This window comes from Camarhynchus parvulus, chromosome 4 (assembly GCF_901933205.1).
Source record: "Camarhynchus parvulus chromosome 4, STF_HiC, whole genome shotgun sequence".
NCBI classification, from domain to species: domain Eukaryota; kingdom Metazoa; phylum Chordata; class Aves; order Passeriformes; family Thraupidae; genus Camarhynchus; species Camarhynchus parvulus.
The window spans coordinates 32,075,416-32,097,873 of record NC_044574.1 but is presented as its reverse complement, the minus strand read 5'-3'; the positions used below and the strand labels follow the sequence as shown (position 1 = coordinate 32,097,873).

The 22,458-nt window shown below is 38.6% G+C and overlaps 1 protein-coding gene across 1 annotated transcript in view; it reads left to right on the top strand.

The window, feature by feature from the left end:
• The window catches only part of SNX25 (sorting nexin 25), an 85,236-nt gene that overhangs the window by 31,742 nt on the left and 31,036 nt on the right, over positions 1-22,458 (top strand). Inside the window, exons 4-7 of the mRNA XM_030947162.1 lie at positions 1,549-1,721; positions 2,573-2,759; positions 8,486-8,556; positions 18,894-19,084. Coding sequence (XP_030803022.1) covers positions 1,549-1,721; positions 2,573-2,759; positions 8,486-8,556; positions 18,894-19,084 — 622 coding nt within the window. The remainder of the gene's footprint in view (positions 1-1,548; positions 1,722-2,572; positions 2,760-8,485; positions 8,557-18,893; positions 19,085-22,458) is intronic.

Below are 22,458 nucleotides of genomic sequence, written 5' to 3'. Positions count from 1 at the left end.
CCCTGTGAGTCACCTGTTTGCCAGCATTTTGGCTACGCTCCTGGCTGTGTTTCTAAGTGGCTGACTTTAGGTACATCAACCTGTCTGGAAGACTTTACTTCCACAATAAGAGGTGGCTGTAGGTAAATGACCCAGACTTTCTGTCAGTAATCTGCCTGAGACTTGTCTGGGTTTGGACAAATAATGAGTGCCTTTAAGGGAGAACACGACAGGGGATGTTTGGTGTGGTGTAGAGGAGGCTTCAGGATATGTCTGGAGTAGGAAAGAAAAGTAGAAATGCGCTGAGGAAAATAGCTATGTATTCAGCTGCCACTGAGAAAAGAGCCTACCAGAGCAAGATAAACAGCTTTGAGCTCAGTCAGCTGCACCACCTGGACTGGTTGATAATGAAGATTACACGTCAACTTCATAAACCACTACTCTTCAGAAAAGAGTATTTATATCCAAGATGTTCCAAGGGACTTGTTTTGAAATTTGTCTTACCTATGACAATTGAAACACCTTTCATGATCCATGTTTGCAAACAAAGCATTTGATTTGTGGTTGAGTTAAAGGCATTAGTCAAATCAAACCCAAATGTCATCTTTACATTTGTTTTCCTGAAAATTAATTGTAAAACTAATTTTAGTCTCCTTAAGACAAATTATTGTATTACTAGAACAAAATCAGAGTTATTGTTACTATTCCAATGTATTTTCATCCTCCTGAACTGACTAGCAAAAATTAGTTATTTTATTATTCTGCCTGTCACTATTGGCCTTATAGTGGTGTCTGGCTGAAAACATTTGGTTTGACTGTATACAGTTCTTGGTCACTTTTTCCCCAAACACAGGCAATAGAGTAGCTCTGTGAGTAGCAGTCAGTTGACTAGGATGGCAACCTAACCTAGCCAGGTTGGCAGCCTCCAGCTCTGGGGAGAAAGCAGATGTTATGGAAAATAGGAGCAGGTACTGGTATGAGACATGACAGATACAAGCCTTTGTAGCTCCTTAGAGCCTTCTACTGATAACCAGTATTGGGTGCCTTTGTAAGGTACTGTGGTGCCTCTCCAGTGACACTGTGTCTGTCTGTCTGTCTGGAACCACTGGCTCGGTCACCTTGTTGTTAAAATGGATTGGAGCACATCAGGCATGTGGCCATAAATGAACTGCTAGGATACCTTGTCTCTGCTTCTGCAGCTGTTTTTGTATAAGGAAAAGGTACAGCTGTGACCTGCACTAAGGAGTCCAGTCAAACATGTTCTCAAAAGTCCAGAAGACCATTGGCACCTGCAAGGAGATAAACTAAATAGTATTGGGCACAGAATCCAGGTGAGGGAGATTTGCTCTCTGTTTCTTTCAGAGCTGTCATCCAAAAACTTGTTTGTGAGGAGTCTGCAAACAACACAGTGTGTATCATGGGCTTACTCACCCAGCAGCATGTTGCTGTGCATGTTCAGCACAGCTCCCACCCAGTGTTCATGCTGCAGCATTTTATCAATTAGCAACTGATGATCCTAGGTGACTTCTGATACAAGTGTATGTAAATTCTCTCCTCTTCTCTCTCTAGGCAGGAAGATCCACCAAGACCTTTTTTACTGCACTCATGCTTGAGGAGCTCTGATGAAGAAGTAAGATTTCTGCAAAAATGTTCTCAAGTTCTGGTGTATTGTCTCCTACCCTCAAAGGATGTCCAGTCTGTCAGCTTGCGCATAGTCCTTGCAGAAATACTTGCAACAAAAGGTAGATCAAAGATAAGAGATGATTTGTACATGTACAATAGCAGCAATTACAAAGTTTATCATGTATAAGTCTTGATGCTCTGCTTTTACATTCTGGAGTTTAATTTCTGTGATAGCCAGTAAGACACTATATTCACAAAATCAAGCATATACTTACTTAACTCTCATGATCTGATGCCAGGCTGCTTATCACATTTCAGGATGAAACACATTTTGTCCTTTCTCGTTCTGTTTTTTCTTAGAGGAATACTTTTGAAGCTTTCCTTGGCATTATTTATAGGGATTATATGAATATTTCTGACCTTTTATATTACATTCAGATGAATAAACACATCCTTAAATCTGTGGATCCTATAACTGAATCATTATATTATATTTAATTCATTATTTTACACTTTGATTTATGCAGTGTGTTTTTTTTTAATTGAGGGATTTCTACTTTGTTTTTATCAACTACAGTTTATAAATACAGTACAAACTTTTTATGTCACTGTCAAACTCAGAAATTATGAAGTCCCAAGTATATTACACAATTCAGTTTACTTTCATTTATACTGGCTATAATGTCATAGCCTTCCAAACACACAGCATAAAAAATTCCAAGTGTTTTCATTCTCCAAATAGAGCTCAGCTTTGTCAATGTACATCAATTTCTCTAATAAAATAACCAGTTTTATCAAGAAAGTATATGCAATCTCAAATGTACTGTGTTGTCCAGATGACTGGTTTTGGATTTTTTGATGTCTATAAACTTGGATATTTATTTCTGCCTTTTATCTGCAGTTTTAATTTGCAAGACAGCAGTTATTTTTCAACATAAGGATTTTGTTTTAAAATATTTTTTCTCTCCAGTACTGAAACCAGTGGTGGAACTGCTGAGTGATCCAGATTACATTAACCGGATGCTACTCAGCCAGCTGGAGTACAGAGAACAGATGAATGAGCATCAGAAGAAAGACTACACATATGCTCCTTCTTATGAGGAGTTCATCAAGCTCATTAACAGCAGCTCCGATGTTGAGTTCCTGAAACAACTGAGGTATTTAATGTTTCACTGTAGCTCATTCAAAACTAAACATGCTTCTTTTCCAGCCCATTACTAAGATTTGAATGAATTACGATTTTTCTTTTTAAATTTAATTTTAGATTTCTTTTTGTTTGGTGAAGCGGAGATAGTAAGGATGATAAGCTACAACATTTGTTAGATCTCTAATGTAGTCAGCATTTTAGCTCAGTGGCAGAAAATGCATAAAATTCTGCTTAATAGTATACTGGAGATGATTGTACTGTTGAAAGGGATAAATGCTTGAAATGTATGAAAGGCATACTGAGCTCTTCTTTGCAACTTGCCTCTGTAGAGTTAGTTGAAATATGTTGAATTTCCGTTAGTGTGGATGGTTTTCTCCTCATTATCTTTATGAATTATGACTGCCCATGGTGGTCTGGTGACTGTGAACTATAGTGATCTTAGGGGCACTGAGCATTCAGCTGTGGTGTGGAAAGAAGGGGTTTGAGTTCCAGCACATTATACCACTGGATGAGAGGTTTTCCTGGACTATTGCAGGGAGGTGTTTCCCAATTGCATTCTTCTTAACTGTGTTAGTGAACTCTACGGAGCTTGTTAAAAACATCACCGAGCTCCTACATATCACGAGTTTGTTTGGTGTTTGTTTGCCTGTTTTCTAATGCAAATGGCACCTGCTCACTTTCATACTAATTCCACTCCCTGTCTCATCTCTTTCTCCTTATATCTCTCCTCTTAATACAAGATATTGCTTGCACCTCAAGCCTGCTTGCCCAAGAACCATTTGTTTATGCTTGCCTTATCTTTGCAGCTGTTTCTCCTCTGATTTCTGATTTGTGTGAAAGGATAAGGAACAACTGACTGGGAAGTGGGGAGCAGAGAAGGTGTTCTGCTGTTATAGAACCTCCCTAGATGTCCTTAAGTTGGTTTTGTTGAGCAGAGCAAAGCTGTGGAGGACCCCTGAAACCATGTCTGGAGTGTTTGTCCTGAGCTCTCACCACCAGCCAGAACTAGCAGATTTTCCTCTTCCCAACTCCCCTCTGTTGCTGCTGCAGACCAACTTTCTCTCTTCTCAAATGGCTGCAGAAACATCTGAAATACATGTGCATATTGATTATATTTGGTGCATTCTGTGCCATCTCTTGTGACCCTGAACTTCTGTTAGGCTTGGCCTGATCAGGCTAAGAGCTGGCTTATTGGGATGGAGTGTGCGGGCTGTGCAAATAATGTCATCCTTTCTCTGTTCTTCTCTTTGATTCTGAAACCACTTGCATTTCTGGGATAGGAAAATACATTTAGGTGATGGTGAAATGATTCCGTTGCTTGGCTACTTATTGTTCATCTGCTGTAAAATTTGCTCTTTACTCTAGGGCAGTGTGCCTTTCCTGAGAGCAGAAATTAGTCTATATTAGACTCTGCCTAAAACCTAATTGATGTATTTATTAGCATAATCACACTAATGGATCTGTTTGTTTCAAAAGCAACCCAACTCTTATGTTGTTGTTGTTGTTCAAGCACATTAATGCTCAGTGTGTTCTCTTTTTAGCTGATAGGTCACTTTAAATTGCGTTCTCTAATACCAGAGAGCAGATCTGCTTTATGAAATAATGTGGTTTTGGCTGCACCTAGATTTTTCATTTCTAGTCCATGAATTCCAGCTGCCATCATCTTGAAGTGTGTTCCTCTACACCCTATGAAACGTTGGTCAGTCTAACCTGATCAGTATTTTAATAGAAAATGTCTGAGAAAATGGATCTTCTTTTTAAAGAGAAATAGTATTTGATTTTGGAGGCAGTGTTCTTCCTTCCTCTGGGATAGTGGTTAAAGAGCATTTCCTGCGGGAGGAGGCATTCCCATTCTCTTTGTCCTCCAGCACTATGGGAGCGCCCAGACAGAGATGGGCCAACCTGCAGGCATCTCAAATTTGTGTAGTCTATTTGGCAAAGCTTTCATGATTAACCAATGAAAGCTTGCAGATTTACATTAACAAAACAAAGAGTGGTCCCTGTATGCATTGAAAAACAAACAACCCGGTGGTACTTAGCTGTAATTCACAACAGTGAACCACAGGGCAAATCTATAGAGAAGGAGTTAAATAGGAAGAAACAAATAAGCTGTTGTGCACTTATCCCTGAGAAGCACAGTAAGAGTCTGTTGGAGTGATGGGAGTGGGGGAAAATGCTTCCCATTCTCTTACAACGAATAAATTACTGGCATGTTTTACTTAAACAGTTTTCCAGTTTGATGCTATTGTGGGTAATTATGCTCATCAAGAATTCCTGCTTTTGGTTTTATTTGGAAATAATTTTTCAGTGTCTGTTCCAAGCCAGTGGATGGCATTCATGAACTCTAAGCCTCCCCCTGTTCCTTATAATGTTGCCACATAACATCTTGGTAAAGAATATGTACAGGCAGTATCAATTTTCACTGTAGGCTTAGCTTTGAGGGAAATTTATCCTAAGGCACTATAGCTGGTGGGAACTCATTATTTTGTATTAAACATTCCTGTCATGCTTATCTTTGCAGATTGATTATTATCTGTTTAATAAAATAAAGATAAAATACCTTGCTAAGTTCAAGAGGCTGTGGGACACTGATAAACATTTCCTCAGACTCCTGCCTGACCACAGCCAAGCAGGCAGGGACTCCTGGGTGCTCCTTGATGTATGCACGTGGCAGTACAGGAGGGAGGGCTGCCGAGGCATCCTTCCAGACTGATTTCATTAACAGAGCTTTGCTGGGCTTCCTTGTGGGTATAGCCAGGGATTCGTGGTGGGGAAGGCAGGGAAGACCTCTGGCTGGTTCAGTGGAAACCTGTGGGTGAAAGGTGTGTGTTGCTCTCACCCAGGAAGTCAGAAAAGAGAGGGGGAGGCTATGTGGGTCTCCTTGTAAGCAAGCGTAAAGCTCTCTGCTGTGCAAATAGCTCTCCCTGGAAGGGTAATGATGGTGCTAGGATTTTCTAAATCTTGTTTCTCTCCTAGCTTAGAAGCACTACCTTAAGAGGAAATATTGTATTGGTTTTCTGCATTGCTTTTATGGATTTTATTTTTGGAATGCCTTTGAATGATGCAGTAACTACTTAATATTAATTTTGGAGAACTTTAGGATTCGTAGTTTGTTTGTATCTATAGTGAACCTCTAACATTTAGTCACTTAATCTCTTGGAACACAACTATTGTTTTTGTGGAAATATCCCTTTAATTTTTGTAGGGAAATAAGGGGAGCTGATGTTTTCATAAAAAGGAATTTACTGATTTCTGGGGAGCTATTTTGGGTTTGTTTGTTTTCCTATTGTACCTTTACCATCTGAAACATTGAATTTGCTGGGGGGAATGCGGTGAGAAAAACAAACCAGCAAAACTTTCACAGAAGGGACCATTGTGTGGTTATACACTAATGTCCCTCAAACTCACTCTTTCTAATATTTCATTTCTTTGATGTTTGTCATGAAGGGGGGCAGGCTTTTATTCCTGTATTACCAAGTTTTCACAAAGAGTGTTGTCCCTGTCTTTCAAAAAGAAATAGTACCTTCATTTCCCCTCAGACTGAAGTTAGCATGGATTAATTGGAATTCTGCTACAAATAAGGAAGAAAAGTTGAGTTCTTTCACATCAGATGTGAAACATGTACCTTCTCTGTCAGGAGAAGACTAAAGATAGAAGACCTGCTGGGTTAAAAACATAGTTGAGAACAAATAATAAAAAGAAAATAAGCTAGTGGATAGTTTGTATTCTGCTCTCAGGATCAGCATTGTATTTATTCTGATATTTATTGTTACAGCAGCAAAAAGTCACAACACAGCTCACAGTAAGAAAGACCATTACTACTGGCCTTCTTTTACCTAAGAAATGAGAGGGGTGCATGAATAGAACAGAGAATAGGGAAGAAGGAAGTAATAAGGATGTGAAGCCATGAAGGGTCCAGTTTATCAAGTACAGTCACTTCTTCAAAGTTAAATTAATACATCGCATTTAAAATGTCCTTAGATGTTTAATCACCAGCACCACAGAATATCCATCAGCTGGAATATTTGGAACAGAGTTACAGGGAGAAAAGGGTCATGGTCTGGCAGTGTAGCAAGGGGGTGTTTCTGGTGCAGTGTTGTACAGCACTCCCACTGAGTAGTTGCAGCAAGAGCCCAGTGCTTGGGAGGAACAGACTAAATAGCATCTTTGAGCATGTAAATCCAAGCATCTCCCATATTAAAGTAATACAAAGAACAGGAAAAAAGAGATGCTGTGTTAAGTATTGGTAATAAAACATGTGAAACTGTGAAAGTGAACAAATGGGAGGGAATCTGGAAGGAAAAAAAATTGCAAGATAAGTGGGAGCTACCTTCCATGTGCAGTTGGTTTTCTGTACCTTGCTTGATAAATTCATGATTTCACAGTTAACCTGGAACACCTGAGTGACATGAATGAATGTCATTGCAGTGCATTTACAGATCACATAATCAATGCATCAAAAGTCTAACTGAGCTGCCCTGAATAATTTGGGAAGTCTTTGTCTGAGTGGGGAATTAACTGTGGGACTTCCTATGCACCACATCACCCCCCTTACTATGGGGCTGTTCTTCCTCTGACAGACTGGGCAAGAACTCTGGTGGTGGGTGGAAACAATCAAAATACAGTAATGGCAAAAGGAAGTAGTGTTACAAAAATTACAGGTTTTCAAACAGGTTTTCAGGTTTGAATTTGATAACTGAAGAATTTGCTGCAGAAAAAAAATCTGGAAATGTAGTTGTAAGTGTATGCTGTGTGTATAAAACTTTGTATACGAAGAGCCAGAGACAATCAAAATCCAAAACGAGTTTTAGGAGGCAAGTGAAATGGGGGGAATTGAGTGATGTTGGTGAAGAAAGTTGACATGAAAGAAGGGAAATATTTTAAGGATCACATGTTCTTTCTTAAATGGAGAATAAGTCATCACAGAAATAGCAGCCTTTCCAGGAGGCTTCAGCTTTCATCTCAGAGTTAGCCTGATAGATAGCAAATTCACTGGAATACTTTCTTTCTTACCAGTATCAATTGCTACCAAAGTAAGTGGAAGGAATTTGAGTGTTATGACCTGGACTTTGACATTTATGAGACTTAACTGACAGTCATTTTCTTTACTGAGTGCATGGTATTTGTTAGTTACAAAATCATTTTTATTTAAAATTCAGTTTGCTAGCTGCTTAACTGTCTGCTATTGTTTAGTGTAGTTTTGGGTGATAAACATGTTTTAATTATTCCTGGAGTGTAGTACGTTGAGATTTTACGTATTTTAGTGTAATTTGTTTCTTCTATAGATTTATATATGCTCCATTTTGAGTAGATTAGCTGTAAGAACCTTACAGACAGCTCTTGTATTTTAAACTGAACTACCATCCTGGTTTCCTATGAAAACTTATATTTAATGTTTAGAGTGTGACTTTATATTTTGACTTTATATTGTGTTGTGAATATAACCTGTCTGTGCAATGCCATCAGTTGAGAGAAGACTGCAGCATTACTGTTAGTTGCATGTCTCCTTTTTGTTTCAAGATAAGCTGTTTTCTCTGCTCCATGTGCACACTACCCCTTAGGTTTCAGGTATACTGTGAGATTAATCTGTTTCTAGGTAAGGGGAAAGTAGAGATATTTTGATTTTTATTAATTGTTAAGTGTGCTGTATGAAGAACACATTGTAAAAAATTAATACCATGTTTTTTTCTTTTCCTCCCTCTCTTCATCCTTATTCCCTACTGTTTTTAAAATTAGGTATCAAATTGTAGTGGAAATAGTTCAGGCAACCACAATCAGCAATATTCCCCAAGTGAAGAGACAGAAAGGTAAGATTCCAACATCTGTTGTTTTCATTTTGAAAAGCTGTTTGAACTCCTGCCATACATATGCAATCAGTGTGTGTGGGTTTTTTAGACAGATTTTAGGAATGCTATGCCTTTAGTATTTTGGTTCTGTTTCATTTGTCTGAATCTTCCAGAAGCTCACGTGGTATGATTATACCCACACCCTATCTTAATCTAAGCTGATGGATCATGAGAAAGGTCATATCTATGATACATTTATTTTCAGCACTTGCTGCAACTGGGAATTCTGACATTACAAATTCATATGCTGAGAATCATATTTCCACTTTCTTGTTCATACAATCTGTTCTTCAGAATCTTAGTCTGTTCTCTTTTTGAAACACAGAAGAAGGAATGATACAGCAGAATTTGTCAGTCAGTTGTTTTGACTCTTCAATGTATTATGTTTTTGAGTTGCAATAGAAAGTCCTCTTAATTTTCTGCAATGATTTGGCAGTGGCTGCCTTTTAAAAAGCAATACATATTACAGTTGTACTTATATTTATTGCATATACTACTTTTGTGGCTCTCAAAATATGTAAAAAGGTATATCATCAGGTCACGATCTTAATGGCAAAATTACTGACTAAATCATTGCTTAGGGAGGTATACTTCAGTTGTATCAATGCATAATAAAAAGGCAACAGATAGTAAAATTAATTTCTTTATAAATAAATCAAAAATATTTTTGGTTCTCATGTAATCTGTATCTCTCTCCAGGTTAAAAAACATCCTTTTCTAGTTCCTTATATCAAAAAGGAAAACTTTAAAAAGTAATTCAAGTATAATGAAAGATGCAGATACAGAAAATGAATATGCTGTGGAGTGGGGCAATTGTTGGCAATCTGAAGAGCTTGAAGTCCATGCTCAAGTTTTGGAAAGTGTAAGGTTGTCAACACCAATAATACTTTTTGTTTACTCTCTAAAATAGAGCTAAATGTTCATTCCAGTATCTTGCTTGTATCAAACCAAGATAAAAGGAAAAGTAGGCATTGGTTTTTATTCGAGTGTACATTATAGAAATAGATATTAATATTTTTCAGATAAAAGATAATTGAATGGAAAGTCTGTTTCATAAAGTAATAAAGTGAGAACAGAGAATTTAAGTCTAAGAACATAATGAAAAATCAGATCTTGCTAAGCCTGTATTTCCATTTGTGCTACCATTGGTCTTTTTGAGACAATAATTGATTTGGGGAATATTTTTATACAGTTTATGTTCCTACAATTAATTATTTATTAATTAATTCTCCTCTATTCACTTGAATTTATCTGTTTAAATATCTACTGTTCTAAATCATGAATACAAGATTTTATTTTGAAGCTACAGTTGTCTGGTACTGCAGAACAGATACAAAAATACAGAGCTGGTGGTATGTGGTAAAGTTGATTCTGCGTTTTTATGGGCTCTTGATTTCTACCTATACTAAAAAAAAAAAACAACAGAAATTTCACTGGGTGGTGCATTGAAGTTTTTTATTATGTTATGGACTTTTATTTTTGGTTTATTCCTATGGTGACCTTATATATAATATAAGGGTTTATTACCACTGCTGGCTCTGTTAGCTATTGGGGCTAACCCTTTTGTTTATTAAATAGCCAGTGGTTATGCACATTGTCTGGAAAAGATGATGGTTTTTTGCTTGACACATATGAAACAGTGTGCCCAACAGAGGCATGCCAATACATTTTTCTTATAGTTCACACAAATTCAGGGCAGATTTTTAATTTCAGTTATTCCACTCAGGTTTTCATCTACCAAAATTTTTCAGGCTCTGTGTATGCACAAGAAATTCTTAAGAGGACTATCAAAATTGTAGAGGGGTAAAATCAGTTCTGAAGACTGTTTTGTGCTTTATTTTTCCTAAAGGAGGTGGAGGCATTCTACCTAATGTGGTAATGAATCTCATATGTTCCTGCATTTAAAAAACAAAAGGAAAAACTAGGGTACCCTTCTTAAAACAAATGAAACCCAACAAAAAAACCCAGCACAGCTTACTGCTAACATAAAGATTGTTGAAATCTTGTAGAACAGACTGCCATGTTACTTAGCATCATGTTTGATGTTTTCTTTTCTGGCTGCTACAGTGTAATGCTACCCCAGAATTTAACGGTGAATAACTAAATGTAAGCTTTATGCAAAATCAAAGGTGTCTGCACAATCTCATTCTGTCTTTCTCTTTTTAACCTTCTCCCCCAGCATGTGGTGCACACCTGCAGTTATGTGTGAGCATGGCAGCTGGATGAATATGACAGTCCCTTCTTTGCTGCTAAATGAGCTCTTGGCTTTTGTGTCAAGGGCGTCTCTTAGCTTTGACCCCAACCTGGCAAGAGATAGTCTTACTGATAGCTATTTCCTTTTTCCTGCGGCAAAGTTGGGTCCTGAAAATGTTACTGCTTCTTTAGTGCCTGGATCTTCAACTAGAGCAGCTGAGCTCTGGCTGGCCAGCATTCTGTTGAGCCTGACATCCGCTCTCAAAGTGTAAGAGTAGAGCAAGTGTAGATGGTACGTATGTAGGTGTAGAATCATAGAGTGGTTTGGGTTGGAAAGGGCCTTTAAAAATCCTCTACTCCAGCCCCTGTGCAATGAGCAGGTACATCTTCAACTAGACTGCTTAGAGTCCCATCCACCTGACCTTGAATGTTTCCAGGGATGGGGCATCTACCACCTCTCTGGGCAGCCTGTTCCAGTGTTTTGTCATCCTAATTGTAAAAGACACTCCTTTTATATAATCCAAATTGTCCCTCTTTTGGTGTAAAATCATTGCCCCTTTGTCCTGTTGCAACAGGCCCTGCTAAAAAGTCTATCCCCATCTTTCTTACAGGCCTCTTTTAAGTACTGAAGGGCTGCAGTTGGGTGTCCCCAAAGCCTTCTCATCTCTGGGCTGAACAATCCCAGCTCTCTCAACCTTTCTGCTTGGGAGAGGTATTCCATCCCTCTGATCATCTTCATGGCCCTCCTCTGGACCTGCTTCAGCAGGTCCAAGTCTTTCCTGTGCTGAGGTCCCCAGAACTGAAACCCCAGCTGGGGTTCCACACAAGAGTGGTCTCCGCCTCCATCATTTGGAAGTATGGGAGCTCCCTGAGGCAGTGTTTTCAATAGAAGAAGGTGTAAACAAAAACCTGAGGAGCAGTTAGTGGAGCAGAGGTGGCCAGAAATCTGCAGTAGTGGGTGCTTAGCCACTATTTATGCTTTTAGCAAAAGAAGTGTTGTACAACCACATGAATAGCAATCAGTATTCCTGAGCAGGACTGTGGGCTTTTACTATTGGTTAATGAGACATAATGAAGTCTCTAAAACTGACCATAAGTGTTTATATTTTTCTAAAAAGGTTAGGTGTCTATTATTAAGGGATGAATAGCCTGAGGACCAGGTTTCAGACTGATGACTTCTCATAGGGGCTACAGTTACCTGACCTTTTTACTATTTTATTTGGTGATGCCAAAGTATGCATTTAATGTTGGTGCCAGGTAAGGTGGGAGAGGAAGGCTTGTTGCTCAGTAAGGACAGGGTTCTTTACACTGTTTAACTAGTGCTGGTGCCACCTATTGGCAAAATATTTAGCTGTTAGGACGCTAATAAAATCAGAGAGTATTTTAAAGTACTTCTACACATGATTGTATTAAATCCTCTGTAGTTAAAAAATGGCATGTTATAGGATTTATTCCTTTCAAGATTTCTATGACTTGATATAATACTTCTGGTATTTGAGCATAAGAGAGTGAACAAAAATGCACAGAAGCATCTGATTCATGTTAAGATGTAAGTTTTGCATTTGTCTCCCTGAGAGAGTCAAATGGCTAAAAGGTTGAGACACGAGGTAATGTGAGAGGTTTGCAGTGTGATGCCAGTTGTGGGTGGATGGTAGAATTTCTGTGGCTGCGAGAATTGCTTTTGGCTGTTGCTGAACTGGAATAAGAAACATAACACAGCATTATTGTTTCTAGAGGCGTAGATAGTTTATTTTGGAGCAGTGCAGGCCACTGTAAATAGAAGCTGTTTCCTTGCATTCTGACACTGCACTTCCCTCATTTACACTGGCACAAAAGCACAGAATCTGGTGTGTACATGTATCTGCCTCACTTCACTTTTCCAACAGTGTCTTCCTGTGTATCATCTTCCAAAATGGTCATTATCAAGCAGTGACTGTAGGAAACAGCTTGGTTTTGGTGGTAGTTTTGTTGTTGTTTTTCTTAGTTTGTTTAATTTGTTTGGTTTTTCTTCCTGTTGGTATTTTCAGAAGGTACCTCTCTACAGTCACGTGTGCTATGGTTAAAAGAGTCAAATCCTTCTACACCTTTAACTATAAGGAACTCTCCTCATCTTATCTTTTGGTACAGATTAATTCTAAATACTGAACCAATTAAAATTTAAGCTAAATTTTAAGTATTTGAGTTGTTTCCTGTCTTGTTTTTATTTATTTTACAAAATCTATCTTATCTGCTGAAGATTTTGAAGGACTCTGAATGCTTATCTGAAAATGTTTACTGCATTTTGATCTATTAAAGCAGTTTGTAAGAGGACAAATACCTGGATTAGGCATTATAGCATGAATTACAGATGATATGCAAGTTTCTAGAAGCAAGAATCTTAAATTTTTGTAAAGAAAAGGTTTCAAAAATGCCAATTGGGAAATAGCATCAAAAGTAAGTTCTTATGATAACTTGATATTTGCTGTAACATGAATAGGAAGCTGCTTAAATACACTGGTTCTAATTTTAACAGACACATTTTTGTTTCTTCTCATACTGATATTGTATGACAGGATTCTACCAGAATTTCAGCAAGGTTCTTTTACTAGCTGCTTTTTAAAACAAGCCCCAGAAATGCATGTACCTTGTCTTAGGGCAACACAGAGCAGGTCTCTCAACAGATGTTTTTTTTCAAGGATTTTTTTGTAAAGGGATTTGTTTGATTTGCTTTTTAATTTTCTATGCCCTCTGCCTTACACATGACTTTACAGCATGATTGGAAGCCACCCTTGGATAACTGGATGGGACTGATTTTCAGACACTGCAGTGTAATCGACCCCAGGGCATCCCTGTTGAGAAAACCGCTCGTTTTCAAGCAGGGATTGTGAGACAGATCAAATAAGCAGCCATTTCTGTGTGGAGAGATCTGCTGCCTTGCAGCAGAAGATTTCTCCTGCTGCGCCTTCCCACTGTGCGCCTAGGTATTTGCTTCTATAAGCAAAACTGACAAGTGGCACAGGAACAGGCCTGGCTGTGGGCAGGCCTCTCAGGTGCTGGGGTTCTCAAAGAGGCTTGAATGTTCAGCTGTAAAAAGGGATTAAAAAAAAAAAAAAGCTGGGGCTGTGGGCTAGCTTAGTTATGTGGGTTGTGATGTGTGGGTTTTGTCAAGATGATAATTTAAAGAAGTAAAATGGGTACTTGTGTGTGGTACTGTGTTCCAGCAGATTACAGATGCCATGTAACTTAATTATGTCAAAACTCTATAACTCTATTATGATTCCTCCCCCTGACCTGCATCCTCCACACAGGAATAAACATTCACACACAATTATTTTTGCACAGTTTTCTGGCAAGGCTTAAAGAGCTGACATTGTCCCTGCACGTCATGCTCGAGCAGTAAGTGTGCAGGGAATCCATGTGCATGAGGGTAAGGGCTGCAGAGTCTGTCGTACATTTATTTGCTTTTGTTTGTGATTTTCAAATCAGCTTTGTAGAGGAAGCTTTTCTTTCTGTTCCTAAGATCCTTTGTGTCTGCTAGTGATGGTAATGCATCTCTCAGTTGGAGATGCTGTCCAGTGGAAGAGGGAGGGAAGAGGCTGACTGGTCAGAGAGATGTGACCAAAGGGGATGCCAGGACCTGCAGGCAGAGGCTCTCTGTGGTGGATGTTATTTTGCTGTATGGTACATACTGACTGTATGGTACATACTGACTCCCAGGCTCAGCTTTACCTTACTGCCACTGGAGTTTTTATTTTCTCAGCTGTGGCTGTGAGTGGCAGGTTGTGTTGTACGACACATTGCTGATGATCAGAGCCTAACTTGTCCATGGTCTCCTGTAAGTCCCTTTTCCCAGACCTGTCTGTGGAAGTGATTGGGATTTAACACTTCTTTTTCTCACTCTTTTGTCAGACAAGAGAAGAGCTGCCCAAGGTCCTTAGGTCCTTTCCTTGGACCTTGGGCAGTAGAAGAACAGTGTGTGCTATTCTTAAAGGTCATCCTGCTCTCACAGAATGGAGTAAATGCTTTTCCAGGCCTATGTAGGCTTTTTAAACTTGTAATTCAAGGTTTCTAAGATTGGAGGAGGCCTATAAAGACTTGTAAGTTATATATAAGGTTCCAGTTACTGCTTACACAAAAATTTTAAACTGATGCTCAGTACTTAAATACTAAGCATGGCATTTAGGAGGCCCTGTATGTGCTTAACCTGGCTCTTAGAAAAAATCTTGCAAAAAAGCTGGTGATGGGGAGCATGTGCTTTTGCTCCTTCAGTGACAGGTAGGGCTGGTCAGTGCTGTTGTATGTACTGCCAGGTGTCATGGATCTGTAGTTACTGGAGCTATATAGGAACAAGAACTTGTATTTTCAGTTTTATTCATGCTTTTGCCATATATAACTTCGAAGGTAGAATGAGAAATCTCTGCCTTCTGCTGGTACTGCTAAGAGAAGGGACAGATCATGCATGTCTAAAATACAATTAAGTTTCTGCTTTAAGCAAATTTACATTGTTTTTGTGTATCCTCCAGTGTGCTTAAGGGTAATAAAATTTCTGTGACATTTTTTGGCATGGCAATTTGGAAGGTCCCATATTCTGACTTAAGAATGGATGATGTGAATATGTACTTCAGTTTGATCTATCTATATCTATAGATATAAACCTCCTCAAGTAGCAAAGCCACCATAGGGATAAAAAAAAGAAGAGGGAAGAAAATTAGGTGTGAGAAATCACTTTTCAGAAATCGTTGTGGTGGATTAGGATATGCTTCTGGGGATATGCTTCCAGCTTAGCTCAAGTCAAGATAGTTAGGAGTGATTTAGAAAACAGTGTGGAAGCTTTGTCAGCAATTACTGCAGATGTGCAAAAATGCATAGAATAAAACAATTTGCACAGGTAGCATAGCTTTGATTACTTGGTAAGTTTGAGCTCACTTCAACTATTTATATTTTAATGTTGTTTGGTGCAAACTGTGGATTGATAAGCAGAGTTTGAAATTCAGCGTTTGGTACTAATTTCTTTGGGTTGCCTTTGGGAGAGGGGCACAGGACCCTTTTGGGATTTGAAGTTCCTCCATGGCAGTGCATGTCCTGTCAAAATTTCCCCAGATAAGGAGAATTTTTTTGGAGGAAGTTAGTAAAAGACATTTTGCTCCTTTGAAGATGGAGGCTCTGCTTGTTGCTGTTGGTAAAGTGTATGCAGCTTGTGGGGAGGAAATCCCAAAGTAGCATCTTTCTTGTCTTGCTGATAAGGAGTGATTTTTGTTTGTTTTTAGTAATATTTTTTAGAGAAATACCCAAACTGCAAAGTTGTTGCTCGTTAAAAAAATATTACTCAAAGGATGGTTTTTTCCCCTTTGCATGGTGGTGAAACAGTGTCTTAGTAGCAGAAATCTACTTCTTTTCTATTTATTGAAGCTTGCTGGAGGGTGTGTGAATACATGCAAGACTTTCCTTTTGTGCCTTTCTGGTTTTATTTGGTTTATGCAGATACCTGAATGTAATGAGCATCATCTTTCCTGATGCTCAGAAATGGGGAAAATCACTTTTAATTCTGTCTCAGTATTTTGGTGATTATGGAATCAGACAAGAATCTATTCAAAACAGAAGTCTTTATAACTTAAAATATTGTTTTGGTAGTGCTTAATATGACAAAAGCAGAGCAGTTTAGGTCTGAAAATCTCTAAAATCTGAAGACACGTTAAGGTTTGGAGAAAACCAATGATCCACTTAACCTTCTCCAGCTGAGCTGAAAATGCTTCTCCTGATTTCTGCTAGCTTATCTTTCATCATTTGGAGGAGGGAAGTGTTAGTCCCCAGTTCCATGCTGTCTTTCTTGCCCTGTAGCACATCAGCCCCATTGTGTGCTGCTCTGCTTTTCAGCAGCCTCTTGTTTATGTGTGAAGGACGTCACTGGCCCTTTCACAGTGCCTAGTCCTGTTTGTCCATGGAGCAGAAACAGGCTGGCAGCGTCATCTTTGGAACTGCCCTGAGTGATGCTTGGCTGGAGTGGCTCCTTTTGGATATGAAGAGCTGAGGTAAATGTTTTTGAAGGATCTCTGTTAAGACAGGAAATAATCACTGGAAATGGTGGGCTCATTAATCTCTCCTGGACGCCTGCTGCAGTCACAGGATGATAAGATTTCAGGTGAAGTAGGCATCCATACTTTGAAAACCCTTCAAGAATGCCTTGTTCCCATCAAGAAGGGCACTTTTGTTTTAAGAAGGCTGAATGATCATTGCATTGTACTGTTTGTGAGTTTTCAAAAGTGTGGGATTTTAAGTATGCATTATGAGCCCAAAGCATTTAACCTATTGAAAGAATCAATAACTTCTAAAAAATCATCTTAGAGTCAAGTGCAGCAAGGAGAAGGTTGGGGTTTAATCTTAATCTTCTGTTCTTGTATTTGTAATAGCTGTAAATGTTTTGATTTGGGGGAGAGCATTGTTCTGTCCTTAAGGTCTTTTCCTTTTCTTTTCTCTCATTAATACTGGTACTTCTGTTTAGGGAACTGAAGCACTAAATTAAATGCTCTGTTGACTTCCCTGTGGAGATAACATGCCAGGAAAAACAGATGGCTTTTTTTTTTGTAATTTTATCATTTGCTTCAGTGAGTATCATCTCTTTAGTTCACTATTATATGGCAGCTCAGATGCAAATGATACTTATCCATTAAAATAGTAAGAGTATTTGTATCAGGAACCATCCCTGCCAACATAAATACATAAAGCAAATCAAGTGAGATTAAAGATCTGGGCGAACAGAATGGGAGAATATCTGGACTCAGTTATCTGTAGAACTTCAGGGAGCTCCATGTACCTTGGGTTGTCCTTCAGTATGCAAAAGACAACTTAGAGTTGCATGCAATACTTACATGTGACTTCAAGGGGGAAATATAAGGGTAAAAACAGTTGTAAAAGGAGAAGTTGCCATAATGTATTAGAAACTTGCTTAAAATAGGGATTTAAAATAATTTGAGAGATTTCCTTTTTGCTGTGTTTGCAGTCACAAACCTGACTATGTAGTTGTTTCTTAACAGCAACTCCTGTGAAAATCAAATGCTGCTTTTTATCTACATGATTTTGCTAGCATTTAATAGTTTGAAAACATAGTAGAATATATCTTTACTATTTATCCCTGAGCCATCAGATAATCCAGAGCCAAGTAAAAGCCAAGTACTTTGCTACTGAGTAATAGCTGCTGACCAAAAAGGCATGAATGTTACCATTGAGCAAGAGGAAAATAAAACCAATGTATAAATGTGACTCAGTTGCATCCTGCAGATATTAAACATGGTTTCCACACAATAAGGTTTTATATCTGCTTTATCTGCTGCTCTTTTTTTTAGACCCTGGTAATTAGCTGAAGCGGATGGAATGTAGAATGCACAACCATTACTCTGGCTATTACTAAGTCTTATTCAGCTGACTGTCATCTTCACATTACTTTACTTTCTAACAGTACTGTGCAGTGTTGGTGTGGCATTATAAGATGTTTTTCTTAGTCATCTGACTATTTTGAGTGAACTTTGGTCAGTTGTCTGGAGGGGATATTGTATGATATGCCGTTCACATCAGGCACAAGAAGTTTGGGTTTGCAAATAAGATGTGTGGGAATGTGTCATGCTGGGCTGGGGGGAAGAGAGCCCAGTGTCCCTTGTGACTCCAGGCAGTCAATGCTCTGTTCAGTGAGGTACATAGGCCATCAGCTCCACGTGTTACCATTTGCCATGGCTGTAGGTAATTTCCTTAATGCCATCTGATAAATGTGCATCCTGTACAGAGGTCTTGGGCTCTGTCCCTCAACAAACTATAAAAAGAGCTGGAGGGGTTGCATTTTGCTATGCATTTGAATAAGGATTTTTTTCCTTAACTTTTTTGTGTAAACCCTTGAGTTATCATTGCAGAATGTTTCAAAATCATCATTCTGCTTCAAATGCAAACTTGCCAGTACCTGTACTGATGAGCATAGCTGATTCATGGATGACAGATGCTTTGATCAGACAGGTCACAGAAGCAGTGCTACAATATTTTCATGTCGTAAAATACTGCCTCTGATTTGCTTTTCACAGAAGCAATGGTACAAGGATGTTTTCCTGTTGTAAAATACCGTCTCTGATTTGCTTTATTCTTAGATTCAAAAGGAAAAGAAACTGCAGCAATGAAAGCTGACCTCCTAAGGGCTCGCAATGTGAAGAGGTATATTAATCAGCTGACAGTGGCAAAGAAGCAATGTGAGAAGAGAATAAGGCTCCTGGGAGGCCCTGCTTATGATCAGCAGGAAGACGGCATTTCTGATGAAGGTGATGGCCCTCCAAGTCAGAAGGTATAAATGGCATTGTCTGAAGGTCTTTGTAAATGTGCTACCACTGGATCATGTTGCCTCACTGTTGTTAATCCCTCCCTTCCCCCAGGAGTCAAGTACAATTTAATTGCTGCTTGGTTTATTTACCTTGGGAAAAGGTTACTGAAGTACCTGAAAAGACACATTAATTGCTCAGCTTGGAATATTGTGCAATGTGAAACTTCACAGAGGGCTGAGTGGCTTGTAAGCACGTGTGATTTTTCAGACATACCACCTGTAGGGAGTTAATAAGGACATGCAGCTTAGCAGCTTTTGTGAAAGTAGCAACTTGCTTTCAAATAAAAGACTGCCAACATATGTGCAATATGTCTTTGGCCCTCGTTATACTTACTTTAGGAAATATGTGTGGGTTTTGAAGATACTGAATTATTCAAAAGTAAACACTTATGGAAGGCAATTGACAAAACTCTGAGCAGTTGTTGCAGAAAATTTCTGGCAAATCTGCTGTGACTGAATGCTGGTTTTCAATACCACTGTAGTCTGGAATTAGAAGTAACTATTGTGTTGGCCAGCATCTAGAAAAATAAAATGACTACTTAGCCTTGCAAATCTTTAAAAATTTTAGTGATTATTTTGTAGTCTGCTCTTTTCCCTTTGGGCAAAGCACACTAGCTGATGTATTCAAATGTGAAAAGATTTTATGTTTTTCATGTAGGTAGGAGATAGCGTATCTCTTCATGCAGGGATCTTTAATTTTCATTATGGCCTTATAATAATTGTAACTTAGTAGCATATTAGAAGAAGTAGAATAATGGAGAAATAGTTCCTACTTTTTGTATATTTTTTTTTTTGAGTAAGGTCTGAAACACAATGATTCCTTACTCCTCACTTGTCCTTAAAGCATGATTTCAGATGGCATGTCATAGATTGTGCCAAGACAGTGCTGATCTCTTTCCTGAAGTTGAATGCAGCAAGTGGTGCCAAGACAAAGAAGAGATCTCGGAGCATGTGGCAGCACTGCATGAGCCAATGATGCCACTTTTGATGCCTGCTGAAATGTTACCAACTTTTCTGGACAGGGACAGGGGGCATAAGATTGTTCAAGGCTGGAGTCCAGTAGTGAAGATGCCCTTGATAGGGGCAGGGATTGGTCAGGAATATAATATTGTATATAATATAAAATATAATATTGTAATTAAAATCAAAGGAATTTCTGAAGTTGATGTTGCATGTTTCATGAACCAGTAGGGTTTTTTATTGGGAGTTGCTGACCTGGGGTTATATCCTGCAAATATACCAATGAGCAGCTCAATATTGAGTTAATGGTACTATTAATAGCAGTAATGACTTCTTGCAGAGGCATTTGTTGTGGTGATGGTGTAAACAGTGGGATCTGAGGCACTTTTGCTTTAAGCTTTTGGTGTTTCTGTGATGAAGCCCTAGAACTCCTCTAATGTCATGTCAGTATAGAAAATAAGAAAAGTGCTTCTCCCTTCTCTTGTCCCTGATTCTCCATTGCCAGGAAAGAATCTGTGGGAGGCTGCTTGAGACATGGAGGCTATGTTGTCCTCTTTTGAGCACAGAAAAATGCTTAGCTGAGGACTCAGTCTTTCTTCACTGTTGCTCCTTCTTATCCTCTTCTAGCTCTGTTGTAGCTGCAGTCTGGGTTCTTATTTCAAGGCAGCTGGTGTTATTTTGGATGTTGGCCCCTCCTATTTGGGCAGTATTGACTGAACACTCAGGCTCTTTTCTAAGCAAAAGGGAAAGGTATTGTTTGGGATTCAGTAGATAAGATACAGTAGTAGGTTGCAGCTTGTCGCCCTTAGATGCATTAGAGTGTGGTTGTGCCAGCTTTTCTGTTAAGGTAGCATCTAAATAGCAGAACTAGCTTTTGCAGAAGAAACTGCATGTTTGCCTTCCTTTCTTCAACTTGCATGAAATAGGTCAGAAATGGACATTTACTGATGGTGTTTTAAATTAATATTTTATATAAGTGTAGTGTAGAATCTTGAATACATCATTATTAAATTCAGGGAATTTTTGGTACTAGTTGAACGAAGAGTTGACTAGTGAATTAAACCTGTATTTTGATTTCACTTATGCATCCTATAGACAGCTTTTTCTTGACTGCAGTAGTAGGGGAGTAATGACATTGCTGGTAAAAGTCTTTTATGCATGTTTTGATTATGGGCTTATATACTGATATGGATTATTTGGAGCTGTCAGTGTTCTGTTTGATTATGTAGTCTTGTGATTTTTATTCATTTGATTTTGTACATGTTTCACTCATCTAATTTTCCTGAATCCAGGTTCTCTAGGGAAATCCTAAGTATGTGAATTATAATTGAATGCTTATAAGCAAACAAACAAACAGACAAACAAACCACAGCTACTCTCTGAATCTAAATTCTGTCATTACCTCTGATCCTGATTTAAACTCTGCCCATGGTGTTAGATTTGTTTTTGGAGAAAACGCAGTTTGAGTAAGTGTAATATATAAAGCATGTCTTTATAGTCAGTGCTGTTTTAGTCCATTTTCCTAGGAACTATGCCTGCACAGCACTGCAGTAATTAGTTGAATTCTTTTTGTCTATGTTTATCCAGTGAATGTTTTTTTTTCCTCTCTGTTGTGCTGAGCATAACAGCCACCCCACCTTGTCTGTGAGATTTGACATGGAGTCACAGCATCTTAGTGGAGCTGTTTTGTGGATCATGGATTCTAGGAGGAGTCTGGGGATCTCACCCTGAACTAGCTGTGAAATAGCAAGGAAACTATCTGAGTGTATTTTGAGGTGGAACAAGCTTGTGTTCATAATCCAGCTGATGAGGACTAAGATGAAGCTCCTGCAGAAGGTCTTGCTTCCACTGCATCTGTGGATAGGTGTTGATTTAACTGGTGACTTACCAGATTTTCACAGTGATTTCTGAGCTTCAGATTGTAAGATCATATTATGCCAGGATACATCATGGTACAGAATTTGGGAAATACCAAGAAACCAAGCTTCAATTGCCACCTGATTGCCTGGTGATGGATTTTTTTATGACAGAAGTATGCTTGTGAAGGTGTGAGTCTCAAGGCAGGGACTTTTACATTAGTGTATGTGCAATAAAATAGTCAGGTACCTTATGTGGTTAGTATATACTTTCTGATATAAAGAAATAGATAATCTTTGCATTTAGTTCTTAATGCAAAGACTTAAATAATCATTGCATTTAGTTCACATTGCTGTGACAGAGATAGTCTACTGATGACTTGTCTCTTTTTAAAACATAACAAGATAAATACAGGCTTTAATGTTGGTCAATATATGGAAAAAACATTAGTTAAGGGGTTTTTAAATTGCAACTTGGAAAAAGATATTTATGAGTATCACATTTCCCTTATTCCTGGCTTC